General features: G+C 33.0%; 1 protein-coding gene across 2 annotated transcripts in view; it reads left to right on the top strand.

The window, feature by feature from the left end:
* Positions 1-14254, top strand: part of LOC118184774 (uncharacterized) — a 290183-nt gene that overhangs the window by 175255 nt on the left and 100674 nt on the right. For both annotated transcript variants that reach the window (XM_085807619.1, XM_085807620.1), the window contains one exon: positions 6983-7089. In XM_085807619.1, coding sequence (XP_085663745.1) covers positions 6983-7089 — 107 coding nt within the window. The remainder of the gene's footprint in view (positions 1-6982; positions 7090-14254) is intronic.

Genomic DNA, 14254 nt, shown 5'->3' with positions numbered 1-14254 from the left:
CTTCTATATGAAAAGTAGGTTTTATTAGTTACATAACCATTTGCTTTCCTACTTTTACCTCTACATGTAATAATAGTTGTCAGAATCGTCATAATTTATATTGTTTCAAAGCTGGTACATTAGCATTTGATATCCCTAAGCTCCCCACAAAAAAAAAAAAAAAAAAAAAAAAAAGGGGGAGACTGTATAATTAATGTTTAGCACCATCCAAAAGTCAGAATGGGGAAAAAAAAAATGTGTTTGAGTCAATTTATGATCTATGCTAATGTAGTTAGCATAGAAATTCATCAAAATACAGGAGTTAAGCAGTTTTATTTTGTTTGTTCTTTAATTGCAATAATTATGTCCATTAGAAGAGCCGCAGCATGGCCAAGTAGCTAAGACCACTGAATACTGGTACAGTAGAGTCTTGCTTTTCTGACCTTTGCTTATCCAATGCTTAGCATTGTCCGACATACCATCACAAAAATATACCATCAGTTGGCAGCAAGAACGGCAAGTTGTAAACATAGTCTTTGTTGTTGTTGCTACTGCAGACTCATAACATGACAACTCATGTCTGTCATTCAGTGCAGTGCAGTTTATCACTGAAAGATCATTTTGTTATACAGATCAACTTATGTTCTGTTACTATTCCTGCATTATGTGTATGTGTGACAAATATTGTGGTGTTTGAATCAGTATGAAATAACTCATGAAAAATTCTCACTCTTGTCCATTGAGATGGAAACAAAATTGAAGGCCAGGATCGAGCACCAGCTGTTAAATGTTGCAGAATTTCACATAACAACAAGGTTAAGGCTCTAGAAACTGCAACGGAATACATTGAGCAACAAAAAAAAGTTACAGGAATTAGCTAGGAAAGTTAGTGACACTGCAAAAATGGCGGGACTTAGTAACGAAAAAATGGCACTCATCAAGAAAGCAGACTATGATCAGAAATTTTCATTCATTAAGGATCTGAACTTTTGAAGTACTGTATGTACTGTATTTAACTTAGTTAATTTTGTGACTATAAGCCATTTTCTTGTAAAAATCATCATTATGCAGATAATATGCAAAATTATAACATAGTTTGTTGTTTAATAGGCCTTTATCATATCACCTTGGTTAGTTTTTGTTGTTTACCCACGTACTGTGAATGTGAGCCAGCTTCCTTCAGAAAGTACTATGAAAGCATCCTCCTCATTGGCAGATAGCCCTCATAGCTTTACCATATTAAATAATCTAGAACCATATATATTAGATGATGATGTACCTAGACATCCCTGAATATATGATGCTGGCAACTGTAGATTCAAATTCTGATATATAGGCTGGTTGTGTGGGATTTTTATGGTTTTCCTCATGTGTAATGTAAATATGAGTATTATATGCATTTTTCTTTAAATGGATAGCTTTTTTTTTTTTTTTTTTTTTGTGGGGTGTGTGTGTCTTTTAAACAGTCAACCAGCTTACTACCAAACTATCACTGTCATCACTGTTGTAAGCAAAAGTAGTAGCTTTTTTTCTAGATCATTCTTTCATTTGTTTGCTTCTCTTTGTGTCTTTATTTTGTTGCTCAACCCAGCTAAAAGTCTTAGGTATTACTTCTCTATTTATGACTTTACATGTTAGAGACAGTGATCTTTTCTATTGTCTTAGTTCTGTCTTTTGCTTGATGCAGGGGTGGCACAAAAGTATCTGATGCCTATAAGCAAAGAAAATTTTAATCTTGTTACATTGTCTATCACACAAACAGGTACATACTCATATGAATATTATAAAAGTATGAAATAATGAGATTTAGAAGCTTTTATCCATTGACACTAATATATTTGTATGAGTATATCAGTGTAACCTGTATGTAAAGAAAAGTATTGCATCTTAAAATACAAAAATTAATTTTTTGATTCTATTTTGGCAAAATTTTAAAATAATTCTTCTGTGTCAGTTATAAATGCAATTATTTGTCTACAGATGTTACTGTTAAAATAATTAGCCTCATAGACCGACTGAATGTTTCTGCAAGTTGTAATTTTGAAAAACTCCTATGGGAACATGCCACTAGTAATAACAATATCATATAAATTCTCTGCAATAAGCACATTTGGATACCTTCGTGCTTGGCTGACTTCTAGTGAAGAAGTAATTTCTTTAAACTCTTGTAGGTGTTATTTGTAATTCATTGGATCACGGCTTCCCAAACATTTTGTGAATATGATCTAGTTTCATTTTTGTGAGTAATGTTATTTATCAGTAAAGTATAAAATAATAATCTTATAGAACAATATGTAGGCAGCTTGTGGTCAATACAAAAATGCAACACGATTGACCATTAGCTTGCATTCGATGGCTTAGGTAACCACTCATTAATTAAATATATGCCATTAATAGCTTTATAATTTTGTTTAATTTTTCCATTATCAAGCATACTTTTCGTCATTTTGCTGAATTGAAATCCTGCATTTTATATGTATTTAAGATAAAACTAAACTGTCCATTCCCTGTACATTGTGCTTGAATTTTTCACCAGCATATCAGCTGTCATATTACCACAAATTATGATATATCTTTGTCTGTATTTTTATTAAGCCTGCTTTATATTTAATTGCAATACAAATAATGTTTATTTTATATTTGATATTACTATTTGCAATTGAAAAATTGAAAAAAAAAATCTGCTCTTCCTTTATTTATGACAAAAGCTGGAGCCTTAATAGTAAAAATGGTGCTGATCCATTGCTGTGCCTTCTGTTGTATCACTTACTACTAGCAAATAATATCTTCCTCAAGTGAAAGGCTTCAGAAAATGTTTATATAGCTATTGGTATCGTTATCAAAAGTTAGCATTATTCTGACTTCTTACAAAACAGTGTTATCTCTAACCTGTGAGGAGAGAAAAATAAATAAATAAGCCGTTACTTTAAATATAAATGGTATCTTAGATTTTTAGCTATGAAACTGTGGATTAATTTTTCAGTACACTGTAGTATCATTCCAGAGGAAATGTTGTTTCTGTGAACTGTAAATCTTAGTTCATTTGCTGGCAAGCATCAATAATCCTGAATTCAGTATGTGAAATAGGCCCACCTGTATCCATGTGGATAAGACAGTTGACAGTGGTAATTTGATCTGAGTTTGAATTCTGGTGAATTGGCTAGCTGCATAGGTGTTTTTGAGCTTTCCTCATGCGTTATATACATATGAGGCACCTCTCTCATGAAAGTCACCTTTTCCCATAGGTGGATAGTTTCTGTATACTTTAATTGATTAAAAAAAACTGTTATTCCTTTCAATTTGACAAAAAAAAAAAAAAAGGGGGGGGGGAAATAAATAAGTACCAGGATTGAGTGGAAATTTGTTGAAAATTCATCTGTAGTTCTAAAAAGACCTTTAGTACTGTAGATACAAACAATTACAGTCCCTTAATATGTTCAACTGCCATGTCTGCTACTTTCTGCCTCTAGAAGGTTTACACCATTAGCCCTGGTAAGGGTGCATTTTGTCCTCAGGTTAGTAACTACTGATGTTGTCTACCTTATCAGTCCTTGTTAAGGGAACATTTTACTCTCAGGTTGGTAACTGCTGGTGTATGCTCTGACTTATCTCCATTTTGTTGTGAAATAGTCATCATGGAATAGTAATGATTTTTCCTATTCCTAAACCATAATACATCAGCATTTTATTTTCAGCGTAACATCAATGAAGTATGGAATAACCTTTTGTGTTTCTGAATGACCACTCAGGGAAATATATGAGATAATTTAGTGTCATTTTTACTCTCAAAGGAAAAAATCTTAATCAATTATTGAATTTTTATAGAATACATAACCTTTAATATTTAAAATTTAGCAAAATAGCAACCTTAGTAATGCTTAGATTTTGAATAAAACTTTGTCAATTTTGTGGGTTATTAGGGATAGGTCTCTGATCTTCAGTAACAAAAATATTTAGTTAAAGTGGAAGGTCACTTTGGTGGGAAGAATGAAAGTAGTTTCATTAAAATTTCAAACATACTGTTTAAGTTATGAAAGCCCAAATATAGAGTTTGTGCAGGATCCAGAAGAACATGTTCCATTTAGTTTTGTTTGCATTCTGTTTCATGTAAAATAGAAGCATAAGTGTCTGAAGCAATATTTTTCATGGAAACCTGGATCTGTATCCATTCGAATTGTTGTGATGCCATGAACATTTACTGGCATATGTATTTCTGTGGATAAGCTCATTTTTTCTGTTTCAATATCCTTAACTGTTGTATCTAGTCCACGTCAATTTCCCATAAGTACACATAGACACCATTTCATTCCCAAAAGTTGAGAAGGTGGTCCAGTTTTATAGATTCCTTGATTTTAGGATCATTTTACTTTCGAATGTCAAATCTAATAAATAGCTGGACAAGGTTACAGTGAATGCAGAGCAGTATTTAACGCTTCTGTATGAAATGTTTTTATTTGCAGTAAAGAAGTACATTGTCTACAGTAACATTTATGCACACAATATGGCAAACAATCCATTGCAAATCCAGGCAAGGCATTCCTGATGGAGATCTTAAAAGAAGACATCACTCAGAATCCACTTCACCTTCCCATGGCCCGTCTCCAAATTTAACTCCAACACACTTCTGCTTGTAAAAACATTTGAAATTCCATGTGCATCATTCAGGTCCTTCTGGTTATTGGAGGTGAAAAATGCCATTTGCTAAGGTGTCATCTATACATTCAGACTTATTGCAGTCTCCTATTGCTGTGTTGTTACTCATTTAAAATGCATTTTACCATATAGTGGAGTTCATGTCAAATGCTAGCGTAATAAACAGCTTTTTTGTATAATTCATTGTTGACTTTTTAATTTCAGCGCCACCTTTCAGTGTTTTTTTTAATAACTTTTTTGGCATTGTCGAGGAAAAAATTCCAATCAATTCCCACCTAGTATACTTTTTTATTTTATTTTACTATAAAATTTGATCATTTTTGGATGTTACATGTTTTTTTAAAGTTTTTATGATCCCCCACCCTGTACTTCAGATTTTAAGTGGGACGTTCCAAATAATAATAAAATAATAAATAAAATTGCAAAAAAATGAAATGTGTATGAAACAAATAAATATGCAAACTATCTGATTTCAGGAGAAATGGCATTATGTTGGTCTTTCTAAGGTTATATCCTCATATTTATAACGTATGTGAAAAAAAATCTTGTATAGCTGAGCAGTTCTTTTCAAAACTACACAGGAGAAGAAACTATCTGTATTTGACAACTGTATTCTCTTAATTACTTGTGTACTGTTTAGATCAGAGATTTTCCCACTCCTCAAAATGAATTTAATTTTGCACTTTTTTTAAATATCTTATTAAAGTTTTTGTGCAAAAGCTGTAAAATCATTGATCCATATTTATGATTTGAAGTCTGAGCGAATCACAGACAATAACAGTTATGCAGTTTCGTGTTTTAATTTTGCAATTTTGAACTGTTAAAAATCAATAATGTGAAAGAAAATATTTTGAAAATTTTCTTCCAACTGTTTGTAAAATTGCCAATTCAACTTGTTCATAATCTTGATAGTTACCTATTAAAATAATTTCACCATTTTTTTCAGTAAGAATATTATTTTAGTATTCTTTTCAGAGTAGATATAAAATAGAGTAATCGCGAGACATTAGTTGTTGTTGTAAAAATGTAAATAACTATAGCTGTAAAATTAAAAACTAAGTTCAAAGAGTTTCAGTTTAATAATAATGTTGTACAATACCCTAAGGGAGAAGCCATTTTTTATGTTCAGAATTAAGAGTGGCAATATGTTCATATTGTTGAATGTCACTGCATTCCTTCATTATTTTTAAATTTTTAACACATGTAACTCCATGATCAGTGAAAAGAATGGATATTTGAAGGTAATTGACACCTGTTCTGTAAATAGTATATGATATTTTATTCTTATAAATACTATGTTAATAAAGTGCAATTTTTTAGATGGTTATTTATCAGAAAATTTTAAAATGATGATAATAATAATTTCATCGAGAGATTTGTTATGCCCTATTTTTTAATTCTCTTCCGCATATACCTTTTGAATTTTAATATAAATTAAAAAATTTTGTATTATGTCATGCTAAATTTTAAAATGAAATGAACAAAGTAATATTTCCTTTCTATATTATAATTTATAAATTATATAATATATATGTATTATAATTACAAAGTGGTTTTTTTAAAACAAAACATAAACATGCATAGTATTTTTGCACATTATAATAGTTCACCCGAAAATTCAAAAAAACAAAGTAAATTCTAATTAGAATCCTGAACCTTAAATAAAGTGAATTTATTTTATTTAAGGAATTGAAAACGTAAGTGAAAAACTAAAATACTTCAGTGAAAAATTTAAATCAAAATTTTTACCTTTAAACTTATGCATAATCCAAAGAATTTAAAACTTTATAAAACTTAGGTGAAAAGACTTAATTAAAACTCATAAGAATTAATTAAAAACTTCGAGCACATTCAATAGACTACAATCGAAACTAATAATATCATTATAGTAGTGACGTACAGGTTTGCCATTTTAGTTTTATTTATTCATTTGCAAAACTAAAAAATCTTGGCAAGAAAATAATTGCTCAAAAGGCTAAAATTTGGAACAAAAGATGGAATTTTGAAACCAAAAGAAAAACTTTTAGATAATTCAATGAAAGTTTTTTATTTTGACAAAGAAAAAGATTACTTTATAAATTGAATGAAATTGAAGTAAATTCTGACTCTTTTTAAAACAAAAATTTTGAATAAAGAATATTATGGCATATTTATATTTTGTTTTTAAAAAATTTGTTTTGTAATTATATATGTATTATAATGTATATTTCCTTTATATATTATAATTTTATTCTCATGGGCATTACATCTGTGTAAGTTTGAGAATATTCTTTTTAAGATTAATGCAGAAACCCAGCATGTGTTAGAAGATTCTTATAAAGTATTATATGCATTTTTTCTTTTTGTCTAGAATATCTACTGTTACTGGGCATCTACCTCAAGAAGTTCTTGGAAAATCTGCATATAAATATATTGTTGACGAAGATATTTCTATTGCTTTATTCGCTCATCATCTGAGTATGCAGTTTTGTTATTTGAAACTTTGTTTTTATAGTTTTCTAAACTAAAGGCTTTTTCAGAGGATTTGAGGCAAAATTTATATAATGTAACTCTCATTAAATAATAATTATATATTTCAAGTTATTTCAAGCATTTGTGTTTCATTTATGGTTAAGTTGAATGCATAAATATGAGATGAAATTTTATATATGATGAATAAAATTTGAATATGTTTTACATTTCTTCCACATTTTTTAAATGAGTATGAGAAAATAATTATGCTCTTAGCTCTTTAAATATGAGATTTTTCTGTTCTTTTAACGAACTTTTTGATGATAGTTTTTCTCAAAATTTAATAGTAATAAAAAAATCATATATGCCTGCTTGGTTAGAATGTTTCAAAGACTAAAGGCTTCGCACAGAGCACAGTTCAGTGCTTTTTTTTAAAAATATATTAGGATGAGTTAATTAATTAGACTTTTTTAAATGAATGTCTGAAATCTGCGAATTTTTTTAAACTTATTTAAAATGTTTTTCATGCATGGTATAATAAAAGTAATCATGCATGTCGCCATAAAAATAACCATAAGAATGTTTTGATTGTTTACTGTAAAATATAATACTGTAATAAGCTGTGATCAGTGATTTGTTAATATTTTTTATTAATTTACTAAATGTTGCAAAAATGCAACAACATGGGCCATCCTAAAACAGTAAGTTAATGCATAAACGAATATTAATCTATCTTCAAGTAGTATAATGAGTTGAATATATACTGTTATGCAATGTACAGGCGCTGTGAGATAGCTACCCCGCAAAGCAGGTTTAGGGTTGCCATAAAATGGCAAAGGGAGGCAGGATTGCCACATTTGGCGAGGAATCGCCCATTTGGCGACAAGCCATGGACGGGTAGAGAACCTTGTGTGAACGAATTCTTACCGGTTTAGCACAGAATGTTCTTGAACACAAGCCGAAAGATATATAAACCCTGCTGGTTTGCAGTCAGTAGTATCGAGTGTGTGTCGCCGAGTGGTAAAGACGCTGAACACTGGTAGTTCGGTCCAAGGTTCAAATCCCGCGAACGGGCTGGCTGCATGGGCGTTTTCGTGGGTTTTCCAATATGTAACTAGTATACGAGCCAGTTTCCCTTAGAAAGTCCTCCACGAAGGCACCCCTCTCTTTAGGCAGATAGCCCTCGTGTGCTTTGCCATAATTGAATAATCCCCAATCCCAATTGAGTGTGTGTCTCGTCTAGCGAGTTAGTCCGTGCAGAGTCGATCGAGTTGACAGCTGGGCAGCGAGTGCCGAGTGGGTCATCGAGTGCGCCGAAGGAGTCTCTTAGTGTATCCTGGTTAGTGCATCGTCGAGAGAGCACGTTGAGCTCCAGGAACGACTGGATCGAAGAGTCAGGAGCTGTGCTCTGTGTGTCTTCGAGTGCATCACGAGTTGTAGCATGGAGAGTCTAGAGAGTATGTGGAGTTCCGAGAACGACCAACCAGAGCTGGGAGCTGTACTCTGGTGATTTGCAGTGAAGCTTTCTTCTTCGTTATAGCCTGATAACCTGAAGGCTGTGTTGCTGGTTGTGTCAGCGTGTTTTTAGTAGTTCTTTGATGACTGTAACGTGATTTTGGAGGTGTCCTGATTAGTACTGGCTAAGTTAAGTGTGTTTCGATACTCCATCAAGTAGTATTGCTATTATTCACTCCAAATCCTCAGGAACCCTGTACGAATGTGAAGGAAGAAAATAACGTAGCAACTGGTGTCAGAGAAAAAAAAAAAAAAAAGCAACAATACCATATCTATAAAGGTCCTTACAAGGCATTTATTTTCACAGCCATTGATTGAGGATACATGGTTCTAGTTACAAAAATGTTTGAAATGATGCAAATATTAATATTAGGGCATTTTTTATATAAAAATGACATTTTTGTGTAAATTGCAGTTTATCTTCTTGTGAAAAACAAACTACAAAATGTTTGACACATGTATGGCAAAAAATTGATAGAAATATTTAGCAATTAGCAATTAGAAAATACAGCAACCACATATTCGCCTTCAGCTGACAATAAGGCAACAGTAGACTGCTTCTTACTGCACCAAGATATTGCAGCACCACCTAAGATCAGAACTTATCCACTGAAGGACTTTCTGTCAACCTTGTCAGCATCAGAGAATATTTCAAGGGATCTGCTTGTCTTTCTAAATGTAAGGGATAGATGTTTGGTCTCTTTAAGGTAGCAGAAAAGATGTTTAACACTCCTTCAGTGTAATTCAAATGGCCTCTCATTAAAATGGCTCATATAGGTTGCACTAAATGCAATATCAGGATGTGTTCCGCAAGCAAGGTGTAATAGGCTACCTATTACTTGCGTATATGGAATTTGGTCACTTTCTGCTTTTATATCTCTCCACTCTTGATCATTCACCTTTTGTTGTTTTACAGTGGGATCCATGGGTGTTGATGCTTCCCTGACTGATTCTAATTTGAACTCTTCCAGAATTTCGTATGTAAGCTGTCTGATCTAATGTTAAGTTGCCATCAATATGTTTCTGGATCCTGATAGATAGTATTTCATTTGCTTCACCTAGGTCTCTCACTTTGAATCTTTGCACAACCTTATGCTTAAATGTGGGTATTTCCTTTAGGGTCCCAACAATTAACATGTCATCTACACAGATACCAAGATACACTGCTTTGTTTGGATGGTAATAAATGCATGGATCACATTTTGAGCGTGACAGTCCACAATAATTCAAGAAAGTATCAAAGCATTAATTCCATTTTCTTCCTGATTGCTTTAAGCCATACAAGCCTTTTTTTTTTTTTTTTTAATGGCACACTAGATGCTCTTTACCTTGTTCTTGAAATCCTCCAGGTTGTACCATGTATATGTCTGATTCTGTGCCTTTAATTTCTTCTGCTGTGTCATTTAATGGGGCTTCAACATCTTTGACTCTTGTGGTGGTGCAACTGATGGGTACTTCTAATGGAACAACATTTACTTGACTGGCAGAATTGTACTCATGATTTAAGTTAAAGGTCAGTTCATTTTCCTTCTTTGCTTGAATAGCTGTCTTGCTCCACCTCAGTGGAAAAACTGTCTCATCAAATTTAACATTTCCGCTCACTAAAAACTTATCTTCATGTATTCCATAGTGTGTATACATTTACTCCTTCGGGATACCCTATAAGGACACTTTCTTGAGCACGCTTCCCTAGCTTTCCATTCTGCAATGTTTTCAATCAGTCTGAGCAAAAACTCAACAGCCAAATATTCTCAGGTGACAGTTTACACAGGCTTCTTGGTCCAGAGTTCTTCAGGTATGTTTCCTTCAATAGCTTTTGATGGACACTTGTTGCACAAATAGCAGGCCGTAGTCACAGCATCTGCCCACAATTCTTATGGAGTGTTTGGATCTAGAAGACATCTAGTAATATCAAATAGAGTATGGTTCATTTTTTCTGCAACTTTGTTTTGTTGTGGTGTCCATGGAATTGTGAGTTGTCTTGTTATTCCATTTTTTAGTTAGGAAATCATCAAATTCATTGTTGACATATTCCCCTCCATTGTCGCTTTGTAGAGTAGTGATTTTGAGTCTATGGAAATTTTCAACTTTTGTTTTATATTCCATGAATTTTTCAAGGACTTGATCTTTAGATTTCATAGTTTTAACCACAGCATACCTTGAATAGTCATCAACAAAGGTAACAATGCACTTTGATCCACCTTTTGATGAAGGTGTGATAGGTCCAATTACGTCATTATGTATCAACTGAAGTAATCTAGTTGAACGTTCAGCTCTTTCCTTGGGAAATGGAGTCTTCATTTTCAACAAAACACATGTTGAGCAAACAGTGTCCTTTTCATGGATTTCTTCGCACGTCATATTCGAATCATGCCTTTTCATAAGTTTCTTCACTGCATCATGGTGGAAATGTCCTAATCTTCAATGTATAATTTCATGTCTGGAAAGGTATATTTTGTGTGTTTGCTTCTCTTCAATTTTGTATAATCTTTGATACCTATGTGCAGTGAGGATGACCTTATCTTGTTGCCTTGGATCTTTTATGATTGCTTTGCCCCTCTCAAAGGAAACAGTCATTCCCATTATTTTTAAATTTGGGGATTATTTTTAAATTTGGATTTTTTTTTTTTTAACATTCATTGGACCTCCTAACACGGGTTTATCTGAGCTAACGGAGTCAGTTCCATGTTGTTATAAATATAATAAATGACTTTTCTAGATAAGCTCAATTGAAGCTTTAATCAACTAAAATTGCACATAAAACAATTGTTACGTTGTAAGAACAGTATTTAAACTAACAATGACTGTTGCCATTCAGTGTAGTTAGATTACTGGATTATCAGGTGCACTTTGGGTAACGATCAATATATCATCAGCTTACATTGCTAGTGTAGTGCTGGGTGTGCAAGGAATGTTGTTCACATGTATGTTAAATAGTGTGGGACCTAAAAGTGACCCTTGTGGGACACCAGCAGAAATAGCTTGTCGTGTAGAGTAGGTGTCAGAAAGGTGGATGGCAAAGTCTCTACCTGTTAGGTAGGATTGAATTGTGTGTTATGTAATGTGGGAAGCCCAGATTGTGTATTTTGTGGATGAGTGCATCCAACCAGAAATGATCAAAGGCCTTGGTTATATCGATGAATAGTCCGCCAGTAACCTTCTTGGTGTAGAGTCTCTGAGAAATATGCTTGACTACCCTGTAGAGCTGATGCATCATAGACAGATTACTCTGAAATGGAAATTGTTGGGGAATAATGATTCTCTTTTCTCTAGGTGATCCTCTTTTCAATATGACCACTTCCATAATCTTATTAAGAGAGGGTAGTAGACTGATAGGGCGATACGATTCAGGATTAGAGGCAGGTTTATTTGGCTTCAGAATAGGTGTAACAGATGCAGTCTTCCAGTCAGATGGAAAATGTTGCCATCGTATTGCAACATTGAAGATTTTTGTTACTAAGAAAACCGTTTTCAGTGGTAAGTGCTTCAACATCTTATTCCTAACTTGGTTCATACCACAACTTTCCTTGGGTTTGAGTTTTTTATGTAACCATGTACCTCCGATGGATGGACTAAAACTCAGTTGTTTGTGAGTGGATTTGTTGAATACCTGTCATGAAAGTCAGAGGCAGTGTGTTCTTCTATTGGGTTGTGAATGTTGGTAATGCAAAACTGAGATTCCGAGTGCATAGCTGAAAGTTCTGCTTTCTCAGTTTCAGCGTAGTGGATCCTGTTGGGGCCTTTAGCCCGTTTGCGACAGGCACCTCTGTTACCAAAGCATTCTTTTGGGACACCGCATTAACCTGATGTGTCGTCCTGTGGGGACAGGCAATTTATGCTGCTAAGCCTAACTTTGCAAAAAAATTCATATAAATGAAATTTGTCATCCAATTTTGGGTACATTATGAGGAGAACATTCAGGTAGTCGTCAGAATTAAAATTTTTTTTATTATATTTTCCTTAAAAATTTTATAAAATACGCATTCTAGAATATTATAATTTTCCCCTTATCCCACAAATAAATATATATGGAAAAATATCCAAACAATCGCAGATTTTATTTAACACAACAGACAATTAAAAGTTAAAGATATTAAAACTGTCTTTCATAAAAATTCAATGAGCAAACAACAAAAAGTAAGCAATGTTTCAAAATGAGACAGTGTATGATATTCTTTGAAACCTGGGTGTACACAAAGTTCAACGTTGCATTAGTCACAGGAATATAATATCTGCTGCTATTTTACTGAGCAAATTTGACTCATTTAGCATTTGTATATGTTCTATGGTCAGATAGTGCTTTCGTTTTGCCATTAAAAAAAAAAAAAAAAAAAACCTGTCACTAAGCGATACAAAATATTAAGAGAAACAGAAAAGTCTCTAATGATAGAACATCTATTCCACTATAACCAATAAAAAAATTAAACAAAATCCAGAACATGTTCATTTGTTTATATAAAATGAAGCAGTAAGAGTCATTACATTACTCAAAACTAACGAATTAGTCATTGTGTATATTCTACATTTAGATACTGCTTTCGTTTGCCATTAAAAAAGATACGTTTCGCTAATGATTAAAAATATTTATCTCAAAGCACGAAAAATCTAAGAGTAATAAAAAAGAGGAAAAATATAAGAGTAATAAAAAATACTCTAATGATAGAACGTCTATCCCACTGTATCGCAAAAATAAAAATAAAAATTACCTCAATGCAGCGAGAGCACGTGCATTTGTTTATATAAAATGACGTAGTTAAAGAGACATTACATTGCCCTATGCTAAAAATCATTGCATAGGAATGAAGATAAGCATACTTAACTTTCGATATATTTCCCCATAACAAGCATACAGCTACATCTAGTGGCAACAAAAAATATTAATTAAACGTTCTATCTAAAAAGGCAAATGTGGTACACCTGGCCGTGAGGTAATGTTCGCTGCTGATGCACATATGACACGCCTGTACTGAATGGGTTGAGGGGCAGAATGTTATTATTGCATCTTTTACGTACAGAAACTGCTTTCCAAACAGAATAATCATCTGCTTATAGTGATTCGAGGTAGTTAGCCCAGTTGAATTGTGCTTGTGCATTAGAAAGAGACCAAACTGCATCATTGAGTCTTGATTTATCATCTGGATGTCTGGTGCTTTTGAAAAGTCCTTGCTGCATTTCTCCTTTTAACAAGTTGTTTTAACTCCCAACTCCTAGCAGGCTTTGGCTGCAATATTTTCGTGAAATAATTTTTATGGGCAAAGATAATAGCATTCGTGAATTCATTAATCGAGTTATCAATGTCGCTCTCGGAACGTACTGTTGTTGTTTCATATGCAACAATAACTTCATCACTATCAGCTCTAAGTAATTCACACTTACTTCTAACAAACTGGAGTAGATTTCTCTTATGTTGTTGCTCTGCTTCATAAATCTTTTTTATTTATTCACACTTTCAAGCGACACATGATTGAAAACTTCGGTGCCTAACCGAAGACACAAGTCCAAAGCATATTTTATGTCACTTTCAATTTTCACAGCAAGAGAAAGATATAATGCAATTTCCTTATCATTATCCAAATTGGAAGAATTTTGAAGAAACAAGTTCCGGTAATCATCACTATAACATTCTAGCACGTATTTGTAAACAAAATTACCCGGT

Source organism: Stegodyphus dumicola, chromosome X1, assembly GCF_044657685.1.
Source record: "Stegodyphus dumicola isolate Sdum_Otavi_A_Nest chromosome X1, ASM4465768v1".
In the NCBI taxonomy this organism is placed as follows: domain Eukaryota; kingdom Metazoa; phylum Arthropoda; class Arachnida; order Araneae; family Eresidae; genus Stegodyphus; species Stegodyphus dumicola.
Note: the sequence above shows the minus strand (reverse complement) of the source record. Positions and strands in the feature narration are given on the sequence as shown.